This window comes from Gymnodraco acuticeps, unplaced genomic scaffold (assembly GCF_902827175.1).
Source record: "Gymnodraco acuticeps unplaced genomic scaffold, fGymAcu1.1, whole genome shotgun sequence".
Classification (NCBI taxonomy): Eukaryota; Metazoa; Chordata; class Actinopteri; order Perciformes; family Bathydraconidae; genus Gymnodraco; species Gymnodraco acuticeps.
In genome coordinates, this window is record NW_022989815.1 from 725513 (window position 1) to 740273 (window position 14761).

Consider the following 14761-nt stretch of genomic DNA (forward strand, 5'->3'; position numbering starts at 1 on the left):
TACAAAATGCATGTCGCACCTGATGTGAAGCTAAACGTATAGAGCAGGGGTGTCGAACTCAAATACACAGTGGGCCAACATTAAAAAAAATGGGCACTAGTCGAGGGCCAGACTGGTTCTGTGTATTGCAAAACGTATTGAAATGAACTCATTGCACATATTAAACCTGGAACTAACAAAGCTTAAATTATTGCCTATAAAAACAACATTAAATAATCAGTTGCATTCATTTCTTATGGCTCTATCTGCAGATTTTCTGGAGTCATTTCTTATGATTACATTTTTCTACAAGCCAACAACAGCTTCAAAAAAACTATTTCCCTCAAAGAAAAAACCAAACATGCCCTGTTTTCGCAAGAAAAAAAGTGCAGAAGGAACTATGGAATGCCATTTAAGCCAAAATTATGCCTATGAAATAAATGCTGAAATAAATAAATGAGGCAATACATATGTATACATGTACATTTAAATACACATTTATTTATTTCATGGGACTTTTATTTCATAATGACACATTTATTTATTTCAAGAGACTTTTATTTCATAATGACACATTTATTTATTTCAAGAGACTTGTATTTCATAATGACACATTTATTTATTTCAAGAGACTCGTATTTCATAATGACATATTTATTTATTTCAGGTGACTTGTATTTCATGATGAGACATTTCCATTCCTTATATGCAAATAACGGGGCGTGGTTAGCTCACAGATCCAGAGACCCAGACCAAAGCAACAGCACCACACTGACTACTCGAGAAGAGGAAGAAAATGGACTATAAGGCAAACTACTAAATTCTCAGTCAGACATCGCATGTAATCTGATACTCTAAATTTCACCCGCCAGAAATGTTCGCTTCATGTGTAAATTGTCCGTTGGCAAACCAGTTGACTTCTTCTTCTCTCGGTTTTTTGGCGGATTGCAAACAACTTTAATGTGCATACCGCCACCTACTGTACATGAGTGTGAATCATCATATCATTCCATCTCTTAAAGATCAAATGCAAAGCTTCCAAATATGCTACATTTTTATAGAAATGTCGTTTTTAAGACTGCCTGTATTTAAAAAAAAATTTAAATCGAGATAATACACCCAAAAAAAAGCTTTTTATTGATCCAAAACTCGACCCAAAGCCGTCTGAATTTCTGACATGTAATTCCCAGCAGCCTCCGCGCGCGTGACGTAATAGTGGCCAAACAGTCTCTGGACCAAATATCCCGACTCGGCAGTCTCGGTCACATGTTTTTCGAAAAGAAAACTGAATTAACATGGGTTATTGTTGAGCTTTTTGTTGTACGAACGGTGCGGGATCTGGGAGAGTTTGACATGCATTTCCCAAAGACCAAATCATCCGCAAAAAATGGATTTTTTTAGTGAATCGTGTTGGATGGCAACCGACAAAATGGAGCAAGTTGTGTTTTGACCACTTCGCGTGTGATGCATACGACGTTGATTCTGCTATCATGAAGTCTGTTGGTGGAGAAGCATTAATAGCACGTCGGAGGCTGAAACCCGGAGCCGTCCCCTCCATATTTCAGCACAAGAAACCACTGAAAGAACGAAAGAGCCGGGCGATGCAGAAACGCCAAATAATTGAGGTAAACAACTTTTGATTAGATTTCAAAGCGCACGGAGCACAGCAGATAACGGAATTGCAGTTTTATTGCTTATAGAGGTGGGCACCGTTAGATTCTGTGTCTTTACGATCATAAACAATGTGTTGGATGTGGAGCTAGGATAAGTAATAAGGGCGCTAGGAGTGATAGGTTAGCATTTTTCGCTCGGGGCTAATTCACTGTTAGCATTGTAGTTTATCTGCAGCTCATTCATCGCTCCTCCACTCATAACGGAAAATGTCGAACGTCCTACAGTCGGTGATGCAGACTTCTTCTCCCATCTCTTCCTTCACTTTCCCATAGTTGTGGCAGCACTTGTTTTCTCGGCTTGTAGGCATGGTCTGGCAGTTTCCACATCTACACCAATTCTCAGCACCCTCGGCCTCTTCCTCAGATGGCGAACTTGAATCATCGCCATCAGCACTTTCATCGGTGATATCAGGTGACGTTTCCTTTTATTTCCTCTTCGACATCAGAGGCTCGTATAGATATGGTTGGATGTCGACAACATACTCCAGATATTGGGTGGCCTCCGACTCAGAATTAGACATGATAGACGAAACTAAGTTGTACTATCGGCGGAAGCCGCTGTGAGCCGCTGCGAGCATTTTTCGCTGGGGGCTAATTCAGTGACGGCCCGTCTACACTACAGGCGTCGAAAAAGCTTGAAGCTGGGCGTGTCTGAGGCTTGGCGATTTTTTGCGAGCAACGCGACCAACAACCAATCACATGAATCTCCCGCCCCCGACATACAAAGCAATAGCAATGTTAAAACGAAATAAACTGGATATAAAATCCCCAAACAGGCGAAAACCTACCAGTTTCACCCACTGTCTCTGCCACCTCCCTCCATGCCTCGCTCCTCCGGTTTGTATCCCGGTAGATGAACAGAGACTGATCATACAGCACCGGGTGATTCACTACCGCTATAATGAATTTTCCCTCCATTTTTTTTGAATATGAGGAAATGACCTGCGTAGTCTCTCCCAGCATACACTAGGGGTGGGCGGATCGATCCCAAAATATCGATACTTCCGATATTACGTTACGTTTCAAAATATCGATACTAGAGCCAATAGGATCGATACTGTTATACTTTTTTTCTCGTCTCCTCTACTCGTCAATTTCTTCAAAAAACTATGTGCAGACGAACACAAGTATATGCTCTTTTCTTCTCTCTCCACTGCTGTCCTCTTCTCCTCGAGGCTCCCTGCCTGAACGCCGATTATCAAGCTGACTGACAGCAGCCAGCAGGGCAGGACAGCAGCAGCCAGCGACTCGCGAGTGCAACACACACACGTGCATGATGGCTGAGAGAAAGGGCAGCGTTGTGTGGAGCAATTTCACAACTGGCAATTAAAACGTAGTGAACTGTGATGTGTGCAAGAAGACAGTTTGCTACTTTGGCCACTTTGTATTGTTATTTTTCATGTTTGCACTTTAAATTTGCAAAAGTAAAACGTGTATTTGTCTATAAAAACTGTCCTGTTTTTATTCATGAAAATGAATTCAGATTTAGTCTATTTATGATGATTTCAGCTCAAAAATCATGTCATGCAGCTCTCCCCTATATGAAAGTACATAAGACGCTTTTCATTAAAAAAAGTATCGGTATCGATATCGGTATCGGCGATACTGGCCATGAAATACTTGGTACGGATCGAATCCAGATTTTGTGGTATCGCCCACCCCTAGCATACACGCGGTTTGATTGGCTAGCGCTTGTACTGGCAGATTTGCATAAACGGGATTTCATTGGGTGACGCCAGCTTCGAGCAAGCATCGACAACATGTGACCGACGCCGATAGACGCTCGCGATGCTTGCAACGCCTTGCCATGCTACCCACAATGCAGTTCGGCGAAGTTTGAAAATATCCTACGTCACCCCATTCAAATGAATGGGCGAAGCGTTGAAAGCATTTTTTGACGCCTGTAGTGTAGACGGGCCGTCACTCAGAGCACCTGGACTTTATTTTTCTAAACCTCTCTAAAAAGGTCAAATTCCACTTGTTTTGCATCAATCTTGATACAGGGTACTTATTATATGTTATAGTTTGGATTCCTAAAGCTTTTAGTCTATAGTCTACTCAGAATCAGACATGATAACGAAACTAAGTTGTACTATCGGCGGAAGCAGCTGTGAGCGATAAGCCAAGGTTTGTTTGTTTGGCCACTGTGACGTCACGCGACGCCATCTTGTGGAGGAGCGGCTGAGAAAATAAATCGTCGGACTTGGTGTTGGGGGTTGAACAAAATAAATATTGCGCATTGCCAGACGCATATTATCTCCGATGTTAATACTGCAATATCTTAGATAGTGTTGTAGCTATATGATTTCGATTTTACTGGCAATTATAAAAAAACTTTTGCATTTGATCTTTAACTCATGGACGTATCTATGATCTAATCCAAAAATAAATAAATTAGGGTTGTCAAACGATTACAATTTTTAATCAGATTAATCACAGCTTAAAAATTAATTAATCATGATTAATCACCATTCGAACTATGTCCAAAATATGCCATGTCTTTATGTATATTGTTGTGGGAATGGAAAGATAAATGAAAGAAGGGTGGATATATCCATTTAACATGTTTATTGTAACATTTTTCTGTGTGTCAAAATGAAAGAGAGCACCTATCAATCATTAAACCCGTGGGGTCTTAATTCATTACGTGTTGATTTCTATCAACGGGGGAGTACTTCAGGAAAGTCGACGGGGGGGGGGGTACTTAGTGGAGTACTTCGTACGTTGTGATCAGCTGTTTTAGCGCAGTTCTCCAGTGAAGGGGGGAGTCTCCCTCCGCAGCCGGTTGGCGTAGTTTTGGCACAATTCCGTTGTACAGACCGACGTTAACAGCAGCCCTGTCTGTGCACACGGAGACCGACTCTGGAAAAGCTTCACAAGTACGTCGGTACGCAAATGCGCTTTGTGACACTAGTGACGGTACGCATTTCAGATTACGCACATAACCTGCGTACCAGTTATGTGTTACCCATGGGCGCGGGAAGGGGGGTGCTGAGGGCGCTGCAGCACCCCCTAGCGGCAAGGGGGTACGGAGCTCCCCTGTCTGAATTATTATTTGACGGTTATTGCTGCTCCCGCTGTGCATAATCTGTGTAATATGTAGCCAATAAATTCCACATTGTTGGTAAAATAATATTTTGGCCTGCCCCGAATGTTTTTTCTGTAGCCCCGGACAATTCTACCTCAATAATATAATACATTAACCGTGCTTTATGTGAACCTCATCAAGACACTAGAGAGGACGAGAGGACTGTAATTTCCCGTGTTCGGTGAATGCAACAGAGGCAAGACACCAGACCAATCAGAGAGTTGCATGGAAATAAAAGTGTGCTTGTGTCATTCAAACTCGGCTCTGTGTGTGCGGAAATAGCGCAAGAGAGAGAGAGAGAGAGAGAGAGAGAGAGAGAGAGAGAGAGAGAGAGAGAGAGAGAGAGAGAGGGAGATAAGAAGAGAGAGAGATAGAGAGAGAGAGCAAGAGAGAGAGATAGAGAGAGAGAGATCAGAGAGAGATAGAGATAGATAGAGAGTAGATATATAGAGAGAGAGCGATAGAGATCCCCCCGGCCCCCCCCCCTAAAGGGTGAGGTCCGCTCCCCCACTTGTAAAAAAATAGCACTTTACCCCTGCCTATATGCCGTGAGCTGATTATCGAGCCTTCATTGTAACAGTCGCAGGTGTACTGTATATTTGCGTGTGGGGAGTGCTTTTGTGCGTGCTCTATAGTGCCCGTAATGGTGTTCACTGGAGTCCAGCACCTCAGCACCCCCACTCAAAATACCTTCCCGCGCCTCTGCCTCTGCGCCATGCCTGTACTCATATATATATCAGTGCTTGAATTGGAATGAAAAAGGTGCCAGTACTCTAAAATCAGCAACTTTTCAAGTCAATTTTATATATACAGCCCACAAACAAGAATTTGGCTACTATATGCTGGTGGGTTGTCTCTTACTACTGTATATTTTAGAAAGGTTCACTGTACTTAACATTTTTTATGATAGGCAGCGGATATGGCTAAAGCTCAGTAAGGTCAATATTAACTGAAAATATAGCAATCAAAGTCTAGATCTTCTGCTGAAGACACATGAAGCAGAGACCTTTCAGGTGAGAGCCCCTCTGGTGGTGTTCAACATTAATGACAAGGAAACAAAGCTCTGGTCAGAAGCATTTTTATAAAAAGCTTTAACAAAATTAAGTATTTCTGTACATTTTGAATGCAATCTAACTTTCCAACTCAGAAAACGAAAAACGAAAAAGTGCCAAAAGTCTTCTCACATGGCTGAGCTGCTTTGCAATATACTTCACCACTGAAGAATACAAATATGTATAAAGTAAACTATGATGCAATCTAACTTTCCAACTCAGAAAAATGATAAAGAGCATGAACAAAGAACATGTAAAAACAAATGCAAAATTTGCACAATCTAAAATGAGAAACTGTAACTGCAAGTAACAAAGTCTGAGCCATGGTAAAGAGTTACATTGAATACCAAGCTGATCAGATAACTCCCTGGTTGGTCTGAAGTCCTTCTATCTCCAGGATCTGTACAAATCGGCACATTATGCCAAAAGTCTTCTCACTGGGTGAGCTGCTTTGCAATATACTTCACATTGTTAGAAAAGGCTCCAGAAGGCCTTGGGGACATCAGTATCAGGGGCTGGAGCTGGACAGGCTCTTTCATCAGCACTTCTCCTTCCCTTTGCCAGCCAGGACCTCACATACTGTTCCGGATTGAACTGTCCTAGTGATGGTCCATTACATTTAATGAAAACCAGGTTGGACAGTCGGCTGACAGAGAGCATTCCTTTTTGCAGTAAGGATATCGTTCATGCAGCTGAATGCCCGCTCACACTCACTAGTGGAGACAGCGATGGTTCGGACTGCTTTCAGTAGAGGCTCCATGGCAGCAGGTGTACGGGATGCCCTGGTTTCCTTGTATTCGCGAAAGCCCTGAACAGTCTCTCTTCTGTCCACTTTCAGCACTTCGCACAAACGTAGCACCTCTACGTCCCCATACTGTACGTCTAACTCCTCTTCAGGCCAACTTCCAGGATGGATAACTTTCATGTCCTGGATTAGCTGATTGTCCCGGGCCTCCCGGCCATGTAATGGGATTTCTCTTGTGCTGACATGAGAGGAGGTTGTGGAAGTCATTCTGTGTCTCAGATTCTCTACCATACTGCGGAAAAACTGACCTGCATGAATCTGTACAAGCCTGCCATTCTCACGCAGGGCAACACCCTTGAAGGACTTCTCAGCTAGAGCTGTATGAACTGTAGTCATGTGTGGGCCAGGCATGGTGACCATGGATTCAAAAACTCGTATTTCTCGAGTTAAGAGCCTATCTGCCTGTAGGCAGTGTCATCTCTCTTTTTTGGAGTTGCCGAGAGAGGTCGCTGAGCTCTGTGAGCGCATCGTACATCAGTCCCAGATTGCTGACAAACGTTGCAGATGTGAGCACATCATCCAGGCCCTTGTACTTTGCTCTGTCTCTGGATTCCCTGCTCGTGTCGTTTGCAGCATTTGTGAAGTGATCATGAAGCACTCGGTAGTTTTCCCAGACTGCTCTGACGCTCCTTTCACTTGAAGCCACCCAGCGGATGGACAAAACACGCCCTATCACCAGGAGACGCTGTCCGACTGCTTGCGCACGCTGCGCTAACTGCCTCTGATTTTTGGGGGAGGCATGGAACAAGGAATAGAGTTTGTCAAAAAAGATCTGGAAATGATTGAGCCCTGAGACCTCCTTGACCACATCCCCAACTGCCAGCTCTAGACGATGATTGGAGCAGTGCCACACAAACAGGCTTGGGAATTTACTACACAACTGGGTAGCAACGCCTGTTCTCTTCCCTAGCATGACTGAAGCCCCATCACATGCAAAAGAAACGAAACACTGACCTAAAAAGTCCTCGTTAAAATCTCTTCCAAGACACTCCATTAACGCCTTTGTGATGTCATCAGCCGTTGTTCCATCCAACTCGATCAGCTCCCAAAAAAACGTTTCGGGCTCAGCATCAGCTAATGCTGAGCGTAGACACACAACAAGCACCGTTTTACCACTAATAGTGGTAGATTCATCGACCAAAACACAGAGTTTTCTTTGGTTTTCTGTAATGTCTTTTGCCATTTTTTTCTTCAGCTCATGAGCTATGTGGTCGATGATTTCGCCACAGGTTTTATTGGAGTGCAAAACCCTGCCCACGTTCAGCCCATTCAGTTTCTGTACATTCAAATCAATTGGCATGTCTGTGAATGGCCGGCTATGTTTGCCAATTTTATATGCCGTTCGAAAAAACTCTGATAGTGGTGTCTAATTCAGATTTATGCATAGACTGCACTTGATGTTGAATAGTTTCACGTGAAGCAGATGTAAGGATGTCAGCAGCTTTTACATGGGCTTGTGATTCTTTATGTTCTTTGATTTTTTTCTCAGGCTAGCTTGTTGTTTGCCCTTGTCAACACCGAAATGAGACACTGCACACTCACCCCATTCAGTTGACAGTTTCAGTCCTTGTCCAGTGTGTATTCCCAAAGATTTGACATCTCTGCATATCCGACATCCTAGCTTCTTATCTTTAAGAAGGAGCCATGCATTGGTCTTGCAAAAATATTGCACCTGGTCCGTTGTCCAGCAGTCAGGTGCATCGCTTTGCCCGGTGTTGGTGGTGGCAGTTGCGCCAGCAGCAGCTAACGTTAGAGGCTCTGGAGGAGGCGGCGGAGCTAGTGCTAATGCTAATGCACTAGAACTTGGAGCAGGAGGATCAACCAAAGAAAGCTCCCCATCAGACACAATTTCCAACACAGGCACAGCATTCTCTGTATTTGAAGTTTCTTCCGGCGACAACCGTTGTCTTTTTGCACTTTTATTAATCCACGCTAACATTTTAGAAATGCTAATTTGTGACGTGACTTGCTTTCCTTCTCTCGGGGGCGTGCCTGCTCTGTTCTATCACTCTACATAGCCACCCACTGGGTGGGAGTTGCACTGCATAAACACAACACACGTGCATCTAGGTATGTAAATTGTAAAGCATTAAAACATGGTTTTACTAACAGTTTTCAGTATGTTGTTACTTCGGCATTATTATTATTATTATTTTGAAACGTGTATTACTATTAAATCACGGTCAAATAGGTTAATTTTGACATAGTCGTTTCCACCACAGTATTTACATGGAGAAGATAAGCCCCGCCCCCTCTCCAGCACGTTCTGTTTGAATGACAGGCGTAAACAGCTGACAGCCGCTGTGAAACTCCAGCGGTTAGAGCGATGAGAATGTCCGTTCGGCACCTCATGACGCATCTACTGAGTACCGGGCGGCTGTATATATATATATGGATGTATAATAAGAAAGGCGGGAGAGTGTTGAGTACTGGCACGGTGCATGAGTACCGGAGTACCGCCAGCATGCCGGTACTGAGCAAGAAGTGCCGGTACTCCATGGGTCAGAACCAGAAGTGCCGGTACTGCGTACCGGTGAGTACCGGCCCAATTCCAGCACTGATATATATATATATATATATATATATATATATATAAACACTAGATGACTGACCCGCGCTGCTGGCCAATGGAGACCGACGTTGCCACTTGGCCGCCTTCTTGCTACAGGCAGTGCTCTCATTCATAACATTATGGTTTACTATTTAAATAACCATAGCTTGCTCAATTTTCAACCAATTTTTAAACGGTTTGGTTTTTTATAAACATCAAAGATGTAGTTATGATACTGCATACTTATAATCATGGACTTTCATTTGAAAATAACATTAATCAGATAAAGCAATAGCTATACACACACACACAAGGTATTTATATTAAATATTTGCCGGTGTATATATTTCCATTTATTTTATTATATTGTTAATATTTAAAATAAATTATAAATAAATTATAAAATTAAAATACATTTATATTTTATATATAAAAATCGGTCTCATGTTACCACTCTGTAAGCCAAGAGTTGTTAATTTAGCAATGCCTTAGCTTGAAGAACAGGGAGACAACTAATGATAATAGCATATGTTGGTATATTATTTAGATATTCACACCTTTATCAGAAGAACCAAACCAACATAAAATGTGCTCACAGACAGGCCAGTTCTGTCTAATTTATCACAATTATTTTTGACATGAGATCTTCATATCATCCTAGTTTTGTATTTAGTTTCTAGATTTGTAAACAAATCCAGAACCTTTGAAATATGTTATTGAAAAAAGACCAAGAATAATATAAACTGTACCATGTGTCCTTTTGTGTCCTTCTGTAGTCCATTTGTGGTTTGTTTGTTTAAACATCCACTGTTTAAATTGTTCCCTATATTGCCCCTATAAGGGGTCCTTGGGTGTTATGAAAGGCGGCCCCCCAACATAAATGTATTATTATTATTAAGAAGAACAACTTGGTGTGGTGTGGAGGGGATGTAGGAAGCAGGAGCAGGTGGGTAGAGATGGGGCTTCAAGGTTCAAGGTTATTTGTTTTAAATGTGTCTTGGAGATAAGGACCAGCTGCACACAATAAAATACAGTATAACACAAAACCAATAAGACACACTGTGACACATGGCACACCAACAATCAATCATCGTCCAGCCTCAGCTTTGGTATTCTTTCACAACCATGTTATGGGTTTATTAGACTGAGCAAACATAAACATATGTGGTGATCCCACGGGTTCTTGTTTGCAGACAGCGGCGATTGGAGCATCCGTAGGCTGCACAAAAGTCAGGTACTTCTGTAAACACAAAGCCAGCAAATTCCTGTATCATAATGCAAGATGTTTTTAACAAGCCAAACCACTTGGAAGAAATCATGTGTAACTTAAGTTATGTTGAAAAGAAAGAGCAGTTCTGCCTCTCCCACTGGTGTACAGTTGCTGGGTGAACTTCTTAATACTAGGTCTCACTCACAGCCTCTTGTTATTAGCTAGCTAATAAATACTACCACATACACAAAGAAAAGCTGCAATTTCAACATGTCCAAGCATCCTGTATCATAGCCATGCTAATAATGTTTATAATAAACCAAACCGTTTGTAAATCAGTCAATATTTCAGCGAGTTAAGAGTATTTTTGTGCAGATCACTCACCTTACAACAGCTACCATAACGCGAATCAGAGTAACTGTTGACTGTAGCAAGATGGCGGCCGATCAGCTATGCTGGAAAATCTCCCATGAGCCATCTAGTGTTTATATATATCTATGCCTGTACTACAGCAAAAGTGTTCTCCGTCGGGACTTCCTGCAACAACACCACGCCGTTATCTTGATTCTGATTGGCCAGAAGACATTATCAAATGTTCTATTGGGAAGAGTTTTCAAAACCGTTTTCCGTTTCTGGTCTTCCGTATTTCCAGACAAGTCGCTACTGAAATCAATCTTACTAACTGCTGTCTGTGCAATTTACGCCGCGCGAGTTGGCGGACTTTATTTTGCTTACTTTAACATCATTTTTCATGGTGGGGCTAAGCCATTTCTTGGTATGGGTGTAGCCTACCCCAGCCATACCCTGGCTTTATAAATATGTGTCTGCTGGCATACCAGCAGACCAGCATTTATCTATCACCAGCTTATGTTAGTATTAAATATACAATGTATTCTGGTAACCATCAAAATAAAGACATTGTATAGTGTTCATAACAGTATTTTTATTTAATAAATTATACTTAATACAATAATATTACAAAAAAAACCTACATCTAAATAAATATATCATCTAAAATAGATGCATTTGATTTACAAATAACAAATATAATTCAAAATGTAAACAGCAACAAAGAAATTATAAAAAATGTGTTATTTTTCTTGTTAATATCCATTATCTTCTCTGTTATGTATCTTCCGGTCTTTGCCAATCTGGCCAGCATTTCTTGGTCCTCCACGTCTTTCTCGTGCAGCCACGGCTTGAAGCAAACTGAAAATAAGAAACAACAATGTTTTAACAAATCGTATTCAATTATGTGATGATAGAACTGCAAACAGAATAGCTGTAACTTTAACAAAATAAATAACTCAGTTACCTCTAATCATTAACCCATGTTTGTATCATTGAGTTAACTCTGTGTGTTGCTGCTAGCATACATAATATATACCTGACGTGGAAACGTTACTCGTGGATGGGGCCCATTGACTAACATTGGGAAAGAGACGTCTGTAACTCGGTGGATAATTTTTTTAAAACTAAATAAACTACCCAGTATGAACTATTGTATAGCCCTAGAATCATTAAGTCCTTAAAGTTGTAAAATGCACTAAAAGCCGAATCTAGATTTATTCTCTCTCTCCATTCTTTCTAGTGAGCCGAGAGTGTGTGCTCGGGGGCGGGGCTTAAGGGGCGCATGCTCTGTGAGCGCACAAACGGGTTCTTCTGCTCTGACAGCCAGGCATGACGGGTAATCTGTGACGTTTCGCTCTCTCAAAAGTTGGGCCATTTTGACTTCATGCGCCAATGAGCAGCTCTCATAGGAAAGAACGAGGCCCCTCCTCCGACGCTGTATCCAGTTCTTATTATACATCCATGCTCAAGACGGGTAACATAACTACCCTCGGGGGCGCTAAGTTCTCTCCGCCATGTGTTTGTGTGCGCATGTGTGTGCGTGTGCGTGTGTGTGTGTGTGTGTGTGTGTGTGTGTGTGTGTTGCATGCATGTAGCAGGTTCTGTGTGTAAACTGCCCCGCCCCCTCGCACACCGACAGGGGAGAGAGATCTCTCGTCTGGATTGGAAAGATCGAAAATAAATCATAGACGCACTTTGTAGTCTTATTGCATATTAGAAACGGAGTTGGCGACAGTAAGACTGCGATATAATGTTTATGTAGATATAATACATATGACATCTATTTTTTAAATGTCTCCAGTACCGATAAAAAGATCGATAACGTTGGACGTTAACGGTACCACGGTCTTTAATAATACAGCCCCGGGGCCCGTTTAATACCAGGGCTCTGTACCCATCCCTAGTTTTAATTATTACATCATCAATATTACATTTCAAATAACCAAGTACTTGGTGTCTCACAAAGCGCAAGTGGCTAGTGCTGCTAAGAACATACCTGGTGATGGTGATGATGGTGGCTCTTCGCTGCAGGATCTGGTCGATGTCCTCCTAGCAGAAGCGATTGCCTTGACGTTCTCGTCCATGATGGCGGCGTAGGCTCCTTTCCTCAGCAGGTCCTCGATCTCCTTCTTGGAGAACTGCTGGACCGGCTAAAGGCGACGCAGAGAGACATTTACACAAGTGGATTTAGAAAACTCTTTTTGAAAATAAACTAAGCGTACTGCAACAGCGACTGACCCAAAAATGACATGGCATCTAGAAATATGACAGATTTTCTTTTTCTCACCCCGTTGTTGTTGCCTTCTTTGTTCCCACTCATGCTCTGCAGGACGGCATGGTCCAGCCCGAGCTTTAGACTAGCTTTATCCAGCATTTCCCTCTCATAGTTTCTAGTGATCAGACGGTACACCTTCACCGCCTTAGACTGGCCAAAACGATGACACCGAGCTTGAGCCTGAAATAAAAAATTAAAAGAGGGTTCAAAAGAGCATCATGTGCAGCTGCTGTTCAACGTTTTAAGCATTAAATGGGAAAATATACACTTAAAGAACCGAGGGAATAAACGGAAAGACTGTTGTTGTTGTAGCCCTATTGAACTATCTTTAGGACAGACAGAGCAGATATATATATATATCGTACCTGCAGGTCATATTGAGGGTTCCAGTCAGAGTCGAATATCACACAGGTGTCCGCAGCAGTGAGGTTCACAAGTTCTTGATCAGGTGTTTGATGTGGGCTGGCATGATCCTTTCTGCAGCGATGAATAAAGAAAACAAAGAAGACATTATTAATAATGGTAATGATGGTAACAACAATAATATTAGTATAACTATTTATATAGCACTTGATGACATCAATGATCAGTCCCAAAACATGCTGCTGTATCAAAAGAAATAGGTCCAGATTTCTTCTATTTAGTGTTGGATGATTTGTTGTATTGATTGCTGATGGATGTTAAGATATGTTTTACAATTATAACAAAAAGATTATTGTAATAATCAAAAAGTTTACAAATCGTAGTTTTAATAAAATGACTAGCAATATAGGATTTATTCAACAGCGGTAAAGCATTAAGTTGCTAAATTAACGTACACTGAACTGTAAAACTTACCACTATTTAGGAAAGGATTGACTAGTAAGACAGCAAAGAGGTGGAGGAGGTTTCTGTCATGTACAACCATTGGTAGATGTTACACCTGAAAGAAAGATAAGGAAATAAGACAACACAGGAGGACAAACATCCTCTTAAGTAAAAGACCAAATCATGTCAAGCTTTAACCTGAGGCTGTTTTTTCAGTCTTTACAATGCACTGTTGGAAATTACATTCCAAAAGCTAAATTCAAACTCAATACCATAAATAACTGGGTACCAAAGTGCTTTACCTGATAGAACACGTTCCACACGGAGCAGCAACCATCCGGCTGGGCCGTATGCTGCATATCATCTCCTCCCTCTCCACTGTTTCCAGTAGATATCTACTGCCTCTGTCTAATACAACTGAAATGCCCCAAAACAATCATATTTAAAAAGTTAAAAACAATAACTTGCTTTTGGCATTCAAATGTATTATAATCTCACCTTTTTCCTGGATGTCAGGAAGACGTTCCCTTCAAGTCCGCAACCAGTCATAGGAGTTCAAATGCAAAGCCTGAACGATGACAAGAGCGAGACTTACATTGACAATTTTAAACACAACTTAACTCTCAACTTGTAAAATAACGTTAATTTAACATACCCTTAAATAACTACATCACGTTTTTCAGGGGCAACACAAACTGCAGAAAACGTTAGCTGCTAACTGTTGTTAGTTGAGACAGCTAGCTCGTAACAATAGCCTCCTAGCAAACGTAAGGTTACGTTAACATTAACTTAACGTTGTAAGAAAGCAAAACGAACCTTCGAGACATATTTTATTCTCAGACTGGGTGTAATTGTGTAGCGTTGCTTACCTCCAGAAGGACTTTTAGCTGTTTCCCAGTAGAGACTAGAGAGAGCTGTCAGAGCGGTTGCTCTCAGAAGAGCAGCATTGGGCGGACCAGATAAGACCAGA

General features: G+C 41.7%; 1 protein-coding gene across 1 annotated transcript; it reads right to left on the reverse strand.

The window, feature by feature from the left end:
- Positions 1-11284: 11284 nt before the first annotated feature.
- Positions 11285-14112, reverse strand: LOC117556365 (chromodomain-helicase-DNA-binding protein 8-like). The gene is made up of 6 exons (XM_034231666.1): positions 14094-14112; positions 13822-13906; positions 13350-13461; positions 12997-13164; positions 12706-12859; positions 11285-11567 (listed from the first exon to the last, which is right to left on the reverse strand). The coding sequence occupies exons 4-6, from the start codon at positions 13081-13083 to the stop codon at positions 11410-11412; spliced, it is 399 nt and encodes a 132-aa protein (XP_034087557.1). The 5' UTR covers positions 13084-13164; positions 13350-13461; positions 13822-13906; positions 14094-14112; the 3' UTR covers positions 11285-11409.
- Positions 14113-14761: the final 649 nt, after the last annotated feature.